At 32.6% G+C, this 15,490-nt stretch overlaps 1 protein-coding gene across 1 annotated transcript; it reads left to right on the forward strand.

Moving 5' to 3' along the window:
- The first annotated feature begins 5,265 nt into the window (after nucleotides 1–5,265).
- On the forward strand, nucleotides 5,266–8,163 carry LOC144551996 (ammonium transporter 2 member 5-like). The gene is made up of 3 exons (XM_078300106.1): nucleotides 5,266–5,867; nucleotides 6,157–6,442; nucleotides 7,568–8,163. The coding sequence occupies exons 1-3, from the start codon at nucleotides 5,301–5,303 to the stop codon at nucleotides 8,077–8,079; spliced, it is 1,365 nt and encodes a 454-aa protein (XP_078156232.1). The 5' UTR covers nucleotides 5,266–5,300; the 3' UTR covers nucleotides 8,080–8,163.
- Nucleotides 8,164–15,490: the final 7,327 nt, after the last annotated feature.

Here is a 15,490-nt window from a genome sequence, read left to right on the forward strand (position 1 = left end):
CTCTCAACCCGCGAAAAGGTAGATTATCGTAGTAACTTATGTACGGCCTCCAATTGACAATATTGACCTTCAATTTCTCAAACTGATTTCGAAATTGTCTTGTGCCTAAGTTGTAAACACATGACAATTATATACTGCCAAACATTATATTGAAAAATAAATATTTATTATTAAAATGTACAATGTACCTTTGAGAAGGTTACCATCCTATTCATGCGAAATAGTCCATCTCACTCCAAAAACATTTCTACGTAGTAGATCGGTGTCGCCAAATGGTATATCATTTCTCAGTCTGGGCCGGCCTATATAAAACCTAGTCCAATACCACATCTAGAGCAGTAGTAATGGACCATTAATCTAAGCCGCATATTTTCTACAAGCACAGGACAACTCCCGATATAGGCAGGCAAGCATAACACCTCCCCAATTGTAGTCTACAGATCGAGGTCCCAAATTCTCCAAAAACTGTAAGTGCATTATTGTGACTCCACTTGAATTCGAATCAGGAAATATTACAATCCCAAACAAGCCCATGTAGTATGCTCGTGTGTATTGATCGACTATCTGCTGGTCGGTTAACTTTGTCAATTCTCCATCCAAGTTGGTCTTCAACCATTTAAGCTGACAATGGTATTGTGAGAATGATAGTTTCTCGTTGGGTTTGCCTTTGTTGTCCCACCTATGGCATAAAAAATTAGTATCACGATCATCATTCTCATCAACTTCGTAATCTTTATCGACTTCATATCCTAAGCATTCGTAATCCTCATACACTTCATGTCCTATGCACTTGTAAATTAATTCTGTCCAATTGTCATCGATATGTCCAGAAATGACCGATCCTGTAAACATAAATGTTTGATCAACATATACTTACATTAAATATAAATTACTAACAAAAATAAAAATTAGTAGTAAAAATATGTGTACCAGTAACATGTAAGTCCCATAGACAGTTGACATCTTGTAAAGTCACTATGCAATTCCCAAACGGAAGATGAAAAGTATTCGTCTCAGGGCTCCATCTCCCAACGAGAGCACTGATTAACCCTTTATCTATATTACAATGGGTCACATTGACCATCTAGTACAAGCCTAAATTGATCAAAGCTTCTTCCATCTGAGATTGGTAATGAATGCCCTTTTGGAGAGAACTAGTAAGCAATGTACATGATGACTGGAACATAATTGTCATGCAAAATAAATATAACCACTAAATTTAATTCTAACTTACAAGTTTATCAATAAATTATTAATTCAAACCAAGATTAAACAAATACCTGATAATTCGACATCCACATGTTGTGTTGCTCCGAAGGCAATCACAATAACGCCATTTAATCCTAAAATTATTTGCACAATAAAATTATTTATCTAACCTTATTTGCACAATTAAATATTGACATGCACAAAATAAATAAAAATTCAAATTACTCTACATGAAATTATTTATCATTAATTATGGTACATGAAAAAAATAAAAAATAAAACTACATACAAAAAAAATAATTCTACAATTAATTAAAGATGAGGGTTCAAATGCCTCCATTTTTTGTGTCTCTATCATGCCTCCATTTTTAAAAACTTCAATAACTCAAAATTTTAAATTATAAATATCAAAATAAAATCGTTAGATGTGATCTATGTTATTTTCTCTATAGGCTCATAATATTATCACATTTCAATTTTGTTTTTATGTGAATTAATAAGTTGAAAAATCAACGTCTATAAATTATCCACATTAGTACATTTTTTTACAATCTCTTGATGACAACCAAAACAAAGTTGAAATGTCGTAATATTTTACATGTGAATAGATAAAATAATGTAGATCATATCCAACGGTTTTATTTTGACTTTTAAGTTTCAATTTTTGAGTTATTAAAGTTTTAAAAAATAGAGACATGATAGAGGCACAAAAAATGAAGGCATTCCCTCTTAATTAAATTACACTACAAAAAAGTTAAATTACTTTACATGCAATTAATTATTTATATTACATGCAAAAATAAAAATTACTTTACATGCAAAATAAATAATTATGCAATTAGTTAAATTACACTACAAAAAGTTATACTAGACTACAAAAAGCTAAATTACACAATAAAAAAAACTATTACTCTACAAATAATTATTTATACTACAAACAATTTATATAATTCGAGTTATTTATCAAAAATAATAATTAACCACGTACCTAATGAAATTTGTAAATCTGAAGTTCCTCTTGCTCTCCTTTCAAAACTATACAAATACATGTGAATAGAATAAAGAATTATGAGGTTGGAAAAAAACGGTAGTTGTTTGGGTGGAAAGAAATGAGGAGAAAGAAAGGAGAAAAAAGGGAGGGATTGATTTTGAAATGGTTGGGACCGGAATAGTATCTCGGAATAAATGCAAAAATCCAATGGCGCCGAAATGATATTTCGGCACAAACAAAAAAGGGGACGAAATGAACCGACTGAAATGGGACAATAATGGCAGAATGGTATCTCGGCAGCAAAATAAAAAGGGCCGACTTGCCATCTCGACACAAGAGAAAAAAAAAATAGAGGGCCGACTTGCCATCTCGGTACAAAGAAAAATTTCAATTTTCTGTGACATGTAGCCTACCAACTTCTAAACTTCATGGGACCGAGATCCTATTGGGCACAAAAAAAATTTGGTCCGGGCTAAATTTCCATTTTGGTGCTTACAGTTTTTATAAAAAATAAAATCATCAAATTGGTTTGTTAATTTTCATTTTTTCTATTTATGGTTTATAAAAAAAATCGTGTAACTATTTGTGCAACAATGCATACCGAATTTCAATTTTGATAAAGAAGATTTCCTAAAAGATTTTGTAATCAAATTATTCCGTTTATTTATTTATTTAATGACGGTTTTAAAAAAATCGTTATAGGCTACCAACAACAAATAGTCATGTTGTTATTGCTTTATCGGTTTCGTCATAGCACGTCAGATTATGCTTATTGGTCATGTAATGGAAGTCATATGTCACTTAACGTCTCTCATTAATAAAAAATGATATGGCACATAATTATATCATGTCACATAATTAATTTTTCTAACATTGTTACTTTTTATTTTGCAACTTTTTCACACTTTGTAGCATCTTTTATGATTTTTTTCATTAAATTTACTTAAATTTTGAAAAAAAAAAATAGTTGAACGTGACCATTCAAGTCAAGTATGATCACAACTTGATTATACGTGATGTGACTATCGCATGATGTGATCGTTTTACTATTTTAATCATATCATATTATATTTTTTTTTCATCATGTAACAGAACACGGTATATAACTAAGCTGTAAGTCATGACATGTTAATTACATGACATTGTTCTTTTACTAAGACTATGAATAACAAGGTATTTCAGATTTTCTCCTTGAAACTATATTTTCAAAGATGGATCTTTCCGTTGTTTTTTTTTTCTCTCTTTTTTTTATTGCATTTGAAAATCCTTGTTTCTGAAGCTCCCGAAAAGAAATGTAGATTGATGAATCAAAATTCACTTTGTTTAAAAAAAATAAAAGCACATGGGTGATTATTAAACCAAGTTTGTTTGTTTATAAAACGTGATGAATCTAGACGATGATAAGTTCATCACAAGATTTATTGTTCTCGCTCTATTGGGCTTAATATAGAAAAAAAAACTTGAAAAAAATATTTTTATGTTTGAAAGTTGTTTGCTTTGCCTAGGCACCACAGTGGCAGGATATTATTCATGTTTATAAGTTCAATCAACATTTTTTCCTTCTGCTGAAAAAGTGAGGTCACGGTGAAATTGACACAGCAGCAGTAGTTTTTTTTTTTTTTTATATATATATATATATATAATTATTTTGTGTGTTAAATTTGTTGCGGCTATTTTTTTGTGAATTATTGTCATTCAATAAAATAATGTTCACTTCAAGCTAAGATAATTTTGTAAGTAAATATTCTGCAAATTAAAGGAAGAAAGACTAATTTATTCAATAAAATAATGTTCACTTCATTCTAATTTCAATTTTGTGAGACATATTGAATATATTAACATTTCTTTATTCATTTATGTAATTTATTATTTTACATCTCACAATTGTCACTTAAAAATAATTATAAATTAAATGGTAATGTGACATACCTAGAAAGACTAATTTAGCAAACGCAATTGTTCCATTATTATTGATTGATTTATGTATATAATTGTCACATCAATATTTACAATTATTTTGCAAGTGGGCAAAAATTTAAAAAATTGTGGAAAATTTTCTAAAATTAAGATTCTTTTCGTTTCAATTTTCTCTTCCTATTATGGATGAAGAAAAGCATCCTAATTATTTTTAGATCCCGGGCTCTGTACGTACTAAAAAAACGAGAGATTGAATGCATAAATGAATTAAGTATATAAAAGGCATTCATTTCTGATTTGTGTTGAGATTCATGCAAACATATTTAAACTTAATAAATCTAAATAATTCTGTGAATTTAAACTGTCCGTTCAAATTTACACAAATCGAGAGATTCGTAAGTCCAGTTTTAATTAAATGAGATTTTGTTCAAAATCGTTAAACAAAAAGCCCACCAAAAAATTAAAACAAATTATATTATTTGCTAACAAAACTGTGATGTAGATATTTTTCTTTCTGTTAATGAAACAGATCCGTTGCCCAGCTATTTCCAAAATGATAATAAAATAGAAATAGAAAAACACTTGTATTTAGGAGACGATGCTTCTGTAAAATTTGCGTCAGAATTTGTTATACTATTTCTCGTCATCATCAATTTAGCGAGCTAATTAAAGCTATGGTCATGTGAAGTAGATGTTGATAATAATTTGTGCCGACTAATTAAAAATAAAAATTTAAAATATAAGTTCCCAACAATACGGACATAAATGGAGAAATGAAGGATATTATGGCGAAAAAAAGAAGGAAAGAAAGATAATTCAAGGACTATTTTCGGTTCTTTGGGGCATGCATAGCTTTCCAATTAGTATATATAGAGTATATATAGACCCCAAAGAAGAATATTCTATCTTAATTAGTATAGACCCCAATACAAAAATATAAAAATTTAGCACCGCCTCAATTACTCAACTGTGCTCTGCTCTCAAAATAGCACCGTTCTAATTGTCAAATGTTTAAATTTAGCAATACTCCCCTGGAAGCAAAAAGATTCCAGCTAGACTATGCCTGTATATTAGAATCTCTATATATATTGTTGGTGTGTATCCCAGGGTTCCTAAGAATCTCTCTCTCTCTAGCTAAAAGGAGTACCTAAAAGAGAGAAACAGATCGAGATTCCATTAAAAAATGTCGACGGCAACCCCGGACTGGCTAAACAAGGGGGACAACGCATGGCAACTTACTGCATCAACCTTCGTCGCATTACAGTCAATTGGTCTTGTCATAATCTACGGTGGCATCGTGAAGAAGAAATGGGCCGTCAACTCGGCCTTCATGGCGCTCTATGCCTTTGCGGCAACCATGGTTTTCTGGAGTCTTTGGGGCTTTCGCATGTCCTTTGGTGATCCCTTGTTCCTCAATGTTGTCGGCCGGCCAGACTTCTCTGTGCTCTCCCAAAAATTTCTGCTGGCACAGGGGTTTACAGGGCAATACCCTGCAGCCACGCTTGTATTCTTCCAATTTGTTTTCGCGGCTATTACGCTGGTTCTCATAGCCGGCGCCTTGCTAGGAAGGATGAATTTTAAGGCCTGGATGCTTTTTGTGCCGCTGTGGCTTACTTTCTCTTACACAGTTGGCGCTTTTAGTATATGGAGCCCGCACGGATTTCTTTTTAACGCTGGTGTAATGGATTTTGCTGGTGGATTTGTCATACATCTCTCCTCCGGCGTTGCCGGCTTCACCGCTGCTTTTTGGGTAAATCTTTCTTCCGTTCTACCTAATATATATAGCATTCAAGTTTTGCTTCTTAATTTGTTTTGCAAAATTTTCCTTGGTTTGTTTTTATTTTCAACATGTTTGGTTGGATTAATTACCGTAATTCATGTCCCTCTTCCAATATCATAAATTTGCCAGCTTGAATATTGTCAAGTTTCCTCTAGTAAAAACTTTCCAAAGAATTTTGGAACTAATTATAAAGACTACCAAAATTCAAAGACTTGTAAATTCATCATGAATTCTTATCTCGTTGTCTTCATTTATGTAGGTGGGACCAAGAACTGCAAAGGATAGAGAGAGCTTTCCTCCAAATAACATCATCTTGACTCTGGTAGGAGCTGGCTTGTTATGGATCGGTTGGGCCGGCTTCAATGGTGGTGCACCGTATGCCGCAAATACAGACACGTCCCTGGCCATATACAACACTCACCTTTGCACTGCCACTAGCCTTCTGGTCTGGCTATGTCTCGATTTCATGAAGTTTGGCAAGCCGTCCGTTATCGGCGCCGTTCAAGGAATGATTACTGGGCTTGTTTGCATTACTCCTGCAGCAGGTATGGAATTTTTTTTTACCCCTATTTTCATTGAAATTCAATGTTAATTTGCAGGAATTAGATTAGCTATTTTGAAGCAAGATAAAAATAGATTTAAATAACATATATATTTTTCAAATCTATGAAAATATTTGCTAAAAATGTTAACTATGAAAAGAAATATGCTTGTGGACGAGCGAGATTTTAGAATACGGACAAATTGCATGTGTGGATATGCAGTATATTAAATACATGCTCATTGCTAACATTAAAGCGTTCTCATGCGATGAGAGATGCTCATGATTTATTTGTGAATAGGGGTGTCAATGGGTACGATACGGATAGGGTAGAACTATTTTCATATTCATATTCACAAAAAATTGACTTTATCCATATCCTACCCATATCCGTTAAGAATTTGCCTTATTCTATCTTATCCATACCCGTTAAGAATAGTGGATAACGAAACGGTAGTGGATAAATAACGAATAATACAAATATAATAGTTTTATTATTTTTACAAATAAAACATCAAAACTTATCATGTCATAAGTATGCAATCACAATTACTAATATAAAATTAAAATATAAATATGCAATTAATTCTAAGTAATAGTTTTTTATTAAACAAAAAAAATCAAAATCATAAATATCTCTTCTAACAAATTCAATTCCTTAAATAAATAATAAAACATTCAAATAAAAAAGTAAAATGTTTAGCATAATATTCTTCTTATATTATAATTTATTTTATATAATTACCCGTTACCTAACGGGTGCGAAATAACATTACCTGTACCCATACCCGTTTATCTAACGAAATAAAATTCTTACCCATATCTATATCCAAGTTAACGAAAAAAAAAAAAAAATTATCCATACCCATCTTATTCAACGAGTAGGGTAAATAGGTGTCACTGACACCCCTATTTGTGAACAGTAGTACCATATAGTATGTTCCAAACTTCGAATCTATCAGGCGAGACATGTTGCGAGGCAATTAGGCTAAATATCATAATTTTTTTTTTTTTTTTTGGTAAATAAAAGTAGCTTTGCAACATGTTTCATTAATGTCTTACATATAATAAATATTATTTTTAAATTAATGAATATATATATGATATTAATAGCGACATAAAAATGCAGGGTTAGTGCAAGTATGGGCAGCCATGATCATGGGAGTATTCTCTGGCAGCATCCCTTGGTTCACCATGATGGTGTTACACAAGAAAATCAAGTTTCTGAAGTACATCGACGACACACTTGCCATTTTTCACACTCACGCAGTTGCCGGCACCTTAGGTGGTCTCCTAACAGGCATTTTTGCTGAACCAAACCTCAACCGTCTCTTCTTCGGTGACGACCCCAAGTTTGTTGGTCTCATCTACGCCATCAAGAATGGTCGGAGTGCCGCCGGATTCCATCAGATTGGAATGCAGATTGCTGGAATGGCATTCATTTTGGTGCTTAATGTTGTCATGACTAGCATCATTTGTTTGGGTATTAGGCTACTGGTACCGTTAAGATTGAGTATAGAAGAGATGACGATTGGAGATGATTCGGTGCACGGTGAGGATGCATATGCGGTGTGGGGCGATGGCGAAACGTTCGAGCAATCAATGCATGGAAATCAACATTACATAATTAACAATGTCTGACAAATTAAGAAGTGATTGAGAATATGTAAATTTTGGTTACTAATGTGGATTTCAGATTTATAGTTGTTTTATAGGGTCTTAATGTTTGAACAATTAGTTGATTTTTAGTTCAAATGTTCAATTTAGTCCTTTTATATATGGATGCTACCTGCCAGGTCCTTGTTGCGAATCCCGAAATTCTACTTACTGCTGTTAGATATAATGACATTTGAAGTTCACTGTCAAAGAATTCCCAAAGATTCATTGTTTTCACTCGATTAACATTTTGTCGTTCAACTAATTGTTAAAACTAGGCTTGAGAGGATTTAGATGATCCAGTAATTAGATCGCGAGGGTCCACATTTAATTTTTTGGTTTGCTCTTGAAAATTGATGATAAGTACCTATAAATAATTAGCATGACTATTATTTAATTTAAGTTCAGAATTTCAAATTGGCCTTGTTATGTACGGATGCTGTCTGGGTGCCAGCAAATCCAGAAATTGTATTTTGTATTTACAAAACAATTTAACATCTTATGCATATTAAATAAAATTTCTAGATTAGATGTTTTCTTTTAATTATGACAAAATTAAAGTCATTAAATCGTCAAAACTGACAGTCATATTTTAAATTATATTTTAAAGATGCTCAAATTATTATTAGAGCAATTTAGAAACATATATAGATTTTTGCAAAAAAAAATCATTGCAGTAAAGTATTTACAGAAATTTGCATTCGTAATAATTTTTTTTGGTTAACTCTGAAGTCATTTCAAAGGATTAGACCTCGAAATTGTCATCTATACCTCAAATAATATCTAATATTTGCACAAACAATTAATTATTAAAGAAATTTGAAAAGAAAATATAAATTGCATTTAAAATAAACTACATATATGCATAATAGATATTTTTGTTTAATTTTGGATACTCTAATTAAAGTGCATAATTAAGTCACCAAAACTGCCAGTTATGCTAAAAATAATGTGTATAACAAGCCCAAATTATTATTAGAGCAATTTTAAAACCATATATCATATTTTCACATAAAACTTTGCTACAATATAGCATCTATAGTAATTTGCATGCATAATAGATCGATGTTTTCGACTAATTTTGTAGTCATTTCGAATGATTAGCTATTAAAATTGATAGTTATATATATCTCAAATATTATCTAATAAATACAAAAAATTATGCAATTTTTTTTTGAAAGCTTGATAGTAGCTATCAAGATACAACCACAGTACGTACTAGCATACATACATCTATTCCTGTTACACTAATAACTACTGCCTACGATTATCCTCCACAGTATGTGCTCCACATCCTAGCATCATTCATAGCCTTCATAGCCACCACTTTATCATCTGCCCACTTTCTATTGAATACTCTGCAGTTTCTTTCTTTCCAAAGATTCCAGCAAACTGCAGATATCAATGCTTCAAACTTCTTGCACCATTTGTCCAGACGGATTGTTTCGTCCTCCCATCTGTCTTGCACGTACCGTTTGTCCAGACCTCATGAAGCTCTTCCCTACTGTGCCAGCAATCCTGTTCCAAACCCTGACCGCAAAGTTGCACTCAAAGCAGATATGGAATGCTGTCTCCTCCGAACCACTCATGCACAGTTCACAATTCATAGCACACGGTATCCCTCCACTATGTAATAGGTCTCTAGTTGGTATCCTGTCATTCAGAAGAAAAAAAGATGAATATTATTACCGATGCCGGGATGTTATATTTCCATGTGTTGTTGAATTGCCAACCTGTTCTTCCTCCTGACATTAGGATGTTATAGATGGACCTTGATGTGTAGTATTCTCCTATGGTGGACCACCTCCATTTGATCCGATCCCGTTGTAGTAAGAAATTGTGATGTGTCGTGTGGATTTCATCTGGTGCCAGCACTTGCAACAACGGTATCACGTATCCAAGGGAGATGTTTTGGAAGGTCAACCTTAACTCCGCCTGTTTCAAAGGTGTGCCATATTCCATTTGTCGAACCAAAAAGAGATGGATAGACCATTCCCAATGCACCATTCAGTACTCCAGACGAAGATCGATCCTGTTGATTTTGTGCAAGTCCTTCCAAAAGAAAGAGCCCATGACAGTCCAAATTTTCGGCCCTGAGGCATAACTCATAAGTTTGGATTAGCCGTATCCGTGTCACTGTCATAAAATTATGCATTTTAATATCTCAATTAAACTATTATCTAATAGTTATATATCTCAATTTTTATAGCATGTTATGCATGATACATATTATTTCAAAGAGAAATCATAGCAAATTTATACAATTTTGAGAGAATATTGCAAGTTGTATACAAAAAGAATAATTATATGAATCCCCCACTCCCATCCCTCCATCATCACCCATTTCTTAAATATATTTTAGAGGTGATTTTTTTTTAATGTCGTCCACATTTTTAACGATCTATGAGGAATTTTGTGAAATCTAAAACCACAAATGTATTCTACGCAATTTTATCTTTCAAATGAGATCCATAATGACATACTTTCGGACTCATCGTCACACAAGTATTTATACCTCATCATGCAAGTATTTATACCTATACTTGTAAGTATTTATCCCCAATTGTGAATCTCGCATCTCGGCATCTCCCCATCATCCCCCATCTCTTAAACATATTTTAACTTCCATAAACTAACTTAACTAACTATTTTAATTAAATTTATTCAAAACACTGTGGTCTTTCAAGTTTAATTAAATTCATAGGTATAAATACTTGGAAGATAATAAATTAATAATTGCAAACTAAGATATTAATACTTGCATGTCTAACTTGACATGACTATATGGGGGAATTACTCAAATTACATGGGGAGAAAAATTATACACGTTTTTAGAGGTGTTTTTTTTTTAATGTCGTTCACATTTCTCACAATCTATGAGAAATTTTGCGAATCTAAAACCACGAATGTATTCTACGCAATTTTATCTTTCAAATGAGATCCATGATGACATACTTTCGGGCTTATCGTCACACAAATATTTATACCTCATCATGCAAGTATTTATACCTATACTTGTAAGTATTTATCTCCAATCGTTGACCCTGCATCTTCGCATCAATTTTCCCCAATCGTTCATGCGTCAACATTTATCTAACAAAAATAGTTGACCACATAGGTATAAATACTTTAGTGCATAGATATAAATACTTGTAATACTTGATATTAATACTTTTAAATGTCAGTAGTGTCATGTGTGGAAAATACTAGGTATAAATACTTATATGACGAGGTATAAATACTTGTGTGATGACGAGCTCGAAAGTATGTCATCATGGTGTTGGAATTAATTTCAATTAATTACAACATATGTGGGCTTATATGTAATATAAATATATATTGAATAATAGACTGTCAAAATTAGACCCGTTATGAAGTGATCAAATTAAGTATTATTTATCGGGTTCAATATGTGTCATGAGAAGTGGGGCCTTTAATGTGTAGAACGCGTATTAATAACTTTATGATTTAGTGATGGTCTAAATTATATAAAGTTTGGTAATAATACAATTATGCTATTGGTCTCTGGGGAACACAATCAAATATGACAATGTTCTGTAAATAAGAAAATACCCAATAAAGCAAGTTCTGAATTCAGACCCGCTAAGGATCCAATAAAAAATAGGCTACAGATCCAATAAGAAAAATAAGATTGATTAATTAATTAATTAATTAATTAATTAATTAATTAAACAAAGGGCGCCTCTTTTATATGATAATCAAAGAGGATGCAGATCATTCATGATTAATTGAAATTGAATAGGCGCCTATTCTTTTGCCTAATGATATATGGGTCTGTAAGCACCTATTGATTATTATTCAGAATACATACGGCTCTATCTCTCTCTCTCTAGTCTCTCTCTACAGAAAACAAAATTAGAGATTGATCTAGAGTGATTGAGAAGGGAACTTTCGGTAAAGAACTTGCAATTCGGGTATCTCTCCTTGTGCAGAACAGAGCATTGCTGCTGCTGCCTCTCTCGCTCTCTCCATCGGACTTGAGAGGGATTACTTGGAATTCTAAGGGCTTCCAGTAATCAACGGTGATTGTGCATCTCTGGAAGACCATGGCTACCGATCAAGGTAACTTTAAATTTCAGATTAGGGTTCACTAGAGGATCATGGCAATTTAGGGTTTATATATGCAATACGGTTCTGCATAGAAATAAATCCAACAAGTGGTATCAGAGCCTACTCTAGTTGAACCGATTAATTTCTGTATAAATATATTTTGTTAAAGATTTCAGAAATTAATTATTTGAAATTTTTGGTTTGAAGTCAGAGGCGTAACTCTGTTTTTAATTTGGCTTGTGCGTTACTCTGTTTTGACCGAAAGGTTGAATTTTTTGGTTTCAAAGTGTTGTGCCTAATTCTGTTTAATTTCCGGTCGATATCGTAACTCTGTTTTATTCGGATCTAACTGTTTTGTGTTACTCTGTTTTATCAAAGGCCAAGCCAATGAAAATATTTAAAGATTTCGAAATCATTAAGTGATTTCATGATTTCGTATCAGAGTCAAAATTGATTCAATTGACCGAATTTTTTAATTAAATTATTTTGTTTGTTTCCGCTGCATAATTGATTTTCGGCCAATCAATTGAATTTCAGCCAGAACAGAGTTGTTAATTATTCGGCCAGAACATAGGTATAACTTTCGGCTAGATAAAAGGTGTAATAAATTTTGATTTCCGTAAGACATTATACTGGCCAAACCAGAACAGAGTAATAATTCGGTTAAGTCAAATTTTGATAAATTTTTTTCAGATAATATTAAATCATTATGAAGGCTTCAAATTAAGATATATTTTGGAAAATGATTAATAAAAGTATCATCTTGCCAAAGTAAGCTCTCATACCGGCGTTAATCATTTGTCAATTTATACACAGTAAATATACATATGATGCTTGGTTATTGGACTGGCCCAAAGGAAAGACAATAATTAAGTGTTGTATGTGTATACTTGTGGTAATGAATAGGTAATAGTCATTAAGTTTTAGATGTAATTAGTTAATCGGCCCAAAGGAAGGTTGACTAATTGACATCAAATGGACTGTTATATTCGATTAGTCAACCTTCCTTTGGCCGATTAACTAATTACATCTAAAACTTAATGACTATTACTTATTCATTACCACAAGTATACACATACAACACTTAATTATTGTCTTTCCTTTGGGCCAGTCCAATAACCAAGTATCATATGTATATTTACTGTGTATAAATTGGCAAATGATTAACGCCGGTATGAGAGCTTACTTTGGCAAGATGATACTTTTATTAATCATTTTCCAAAATATATCTTAATTTGAAGCCTTCATAATGATTTAATATTATCTTAATTTTCCAAAATACTTTTATTAATCATTTTATTAATCATCTTCGGATTAACCTTTCCCAATCGTCCCTGCGTCAACATTTATCTAACAAAAATAGTTGACCACATAGGTATAAATACTTCAGTGCATAGGTATAAATACTTATAATACTTGATATTAATACTTTTAAATGTCAGCAGTGTCATATGTGGAAAATACTAGGTATAAATACTTAGTTGACGATGTATAAATATTTGTGTGACGACGAGCTCGAAAGTATGTCATCATGGATCTCATTTGAAAAATAAAATTGCGTAGAAGACGTTCGTGGTTTTAGATTCGCAAAATTTCTTATAGATCGTGAGAAATGTGGACGAGATTGAACAAATAAAATTAAGGGGATAATGGGGGATGAGAGTGGGGGGCAATTATCAAGCCCATAAAAAAAATGCACAAATTTATAAGAGTAAAGATACTGTCCCCCCCTTTCCAGTCCCCTATCTGTCCCCCCCGATTAATGGTTTATGGTAGTTAATTAATGCAATCATTAGTAGTTCCCCGCTAACTATAATTGAAAATCCCTCGCTAAACTTGCTGAACTTCAAATTTTCCTTCTCCACGGCTTCCTTCTCCGAGTCTCTTTCTCGGCGTGGTGCACCGTCGAGATCCGGCGAGGAGAGGGTGGTGCACCGTCGAGATCTAGCGAGGATAGCGTGGTGCATCTTCGAGATTCGACGAGGAGAGCGTGATGCACCATCGAGATTCGACGAGATCAGGCGAGGAGAGTGCGGTGCACCATCGAGATCCGGGCGGGAGAGCGTGGTGCACCATTGGAGGGGTCCATGCTAGCCCAGCGAAGGTTGTCAAAGTGGAACATATGAATACTTTATTAGTTAGATACAAGGTTCTAAATAGCGATTATAGCGGCATAGCGGGGAGACCAAAAAAAAAAGCTATTGCGAATAGCGTAGCTATAGCGGAAGCTATCACACATAGCGATTTTTCCTTTTCAAACTTTATATTTTATATTTCTACTAATTATCAACATAATCAATATTAGAGAATTGATGTAACAACTAAATGACAACTAATCTAAGTTTATACTTTTTATCAATTACGCAAATAAGAATGAAAAAAAATCTAAAAAGTAACATTATTTAATAGTTTATACTTCATAGTATTACATATTATAATAGACAAAGAGCAATTAATTTTATAAGGTAAATAAAGTCAATATACATATTTAAACATTTTATAATTATAATAATAATCAAAATCAGCTTTCAATTGAAACGAACGATAATAATTTTACAAATGAATACTATAAAAAGAGGAATCAAAATGAATAATTAGTATTTGAATATTTCTCGATATAGAATGATAGAATAAATCACAAATAAAAATAGAAGCATATAGTTTAGTTTAGTATACTTATCGTAGAATACCATGTAACATTAGAAATAAGAATAGAAATACAGAAGTCCATATAATTTGCAAAAAAAAAATCATGTAGCATAGCGGTAGCTATAGCGGGTCTCATATAGCGGTAATAGCGGTCAGCTATTATAGCTATAGCGGTCGTAGCTGAGTTAGCGCAATTTTATCTCGTAGCTTAGCGTTTATGGTCCGGAAAAGCTATAGCGTAGCTATAGCGCCGCTATAGCTAGCTATTTAGAAGCCTGGTTAGATATGAATACTTCATTTGTTAGATATGCATACTTCATGTTAGATATGAATACTTCTTGGAAGAGGTGGGGTGAGAGAGATGAATCTGACAATGAATTTTGAATTGTATAAATTATTTCGAACATGTATGAATACTTCATAATCGTCAGTATGAATACTTCTTGGAAGAGGTGGGGTGAGAGAGATGAATCTGACTTTGAATTTTGAATTGTATAAATTATTTTGAACATGTATGAATACTTCTTGGAAGAGGTGGGGTGAGAGAGATGAATCTGACTTTGAATTTTGAATTATATATTATTTCAAACATGTATGAATACTTCGTAATCGTCAGTATGAATACTTCTTGGAAGAGGTGGGGGTGAGAGAGATGAATCTGACTTTGAATTTTGAA

The sequence above is a fragment of the Carex rostrata genome, chromosome 3 (assembly GCF_964058835.1).
Source record: "Carex rostrata chromosome 3, lpCarRost1.2, whole genome shotgun sequence".
NCBI classification, from domain to species: domain Eukaryota; kingdom Viridiplantae; phylum Streptophyta; class Magnoliopsida; order Poales; family Cyperaceae; genus Carex; species Carex rostrata.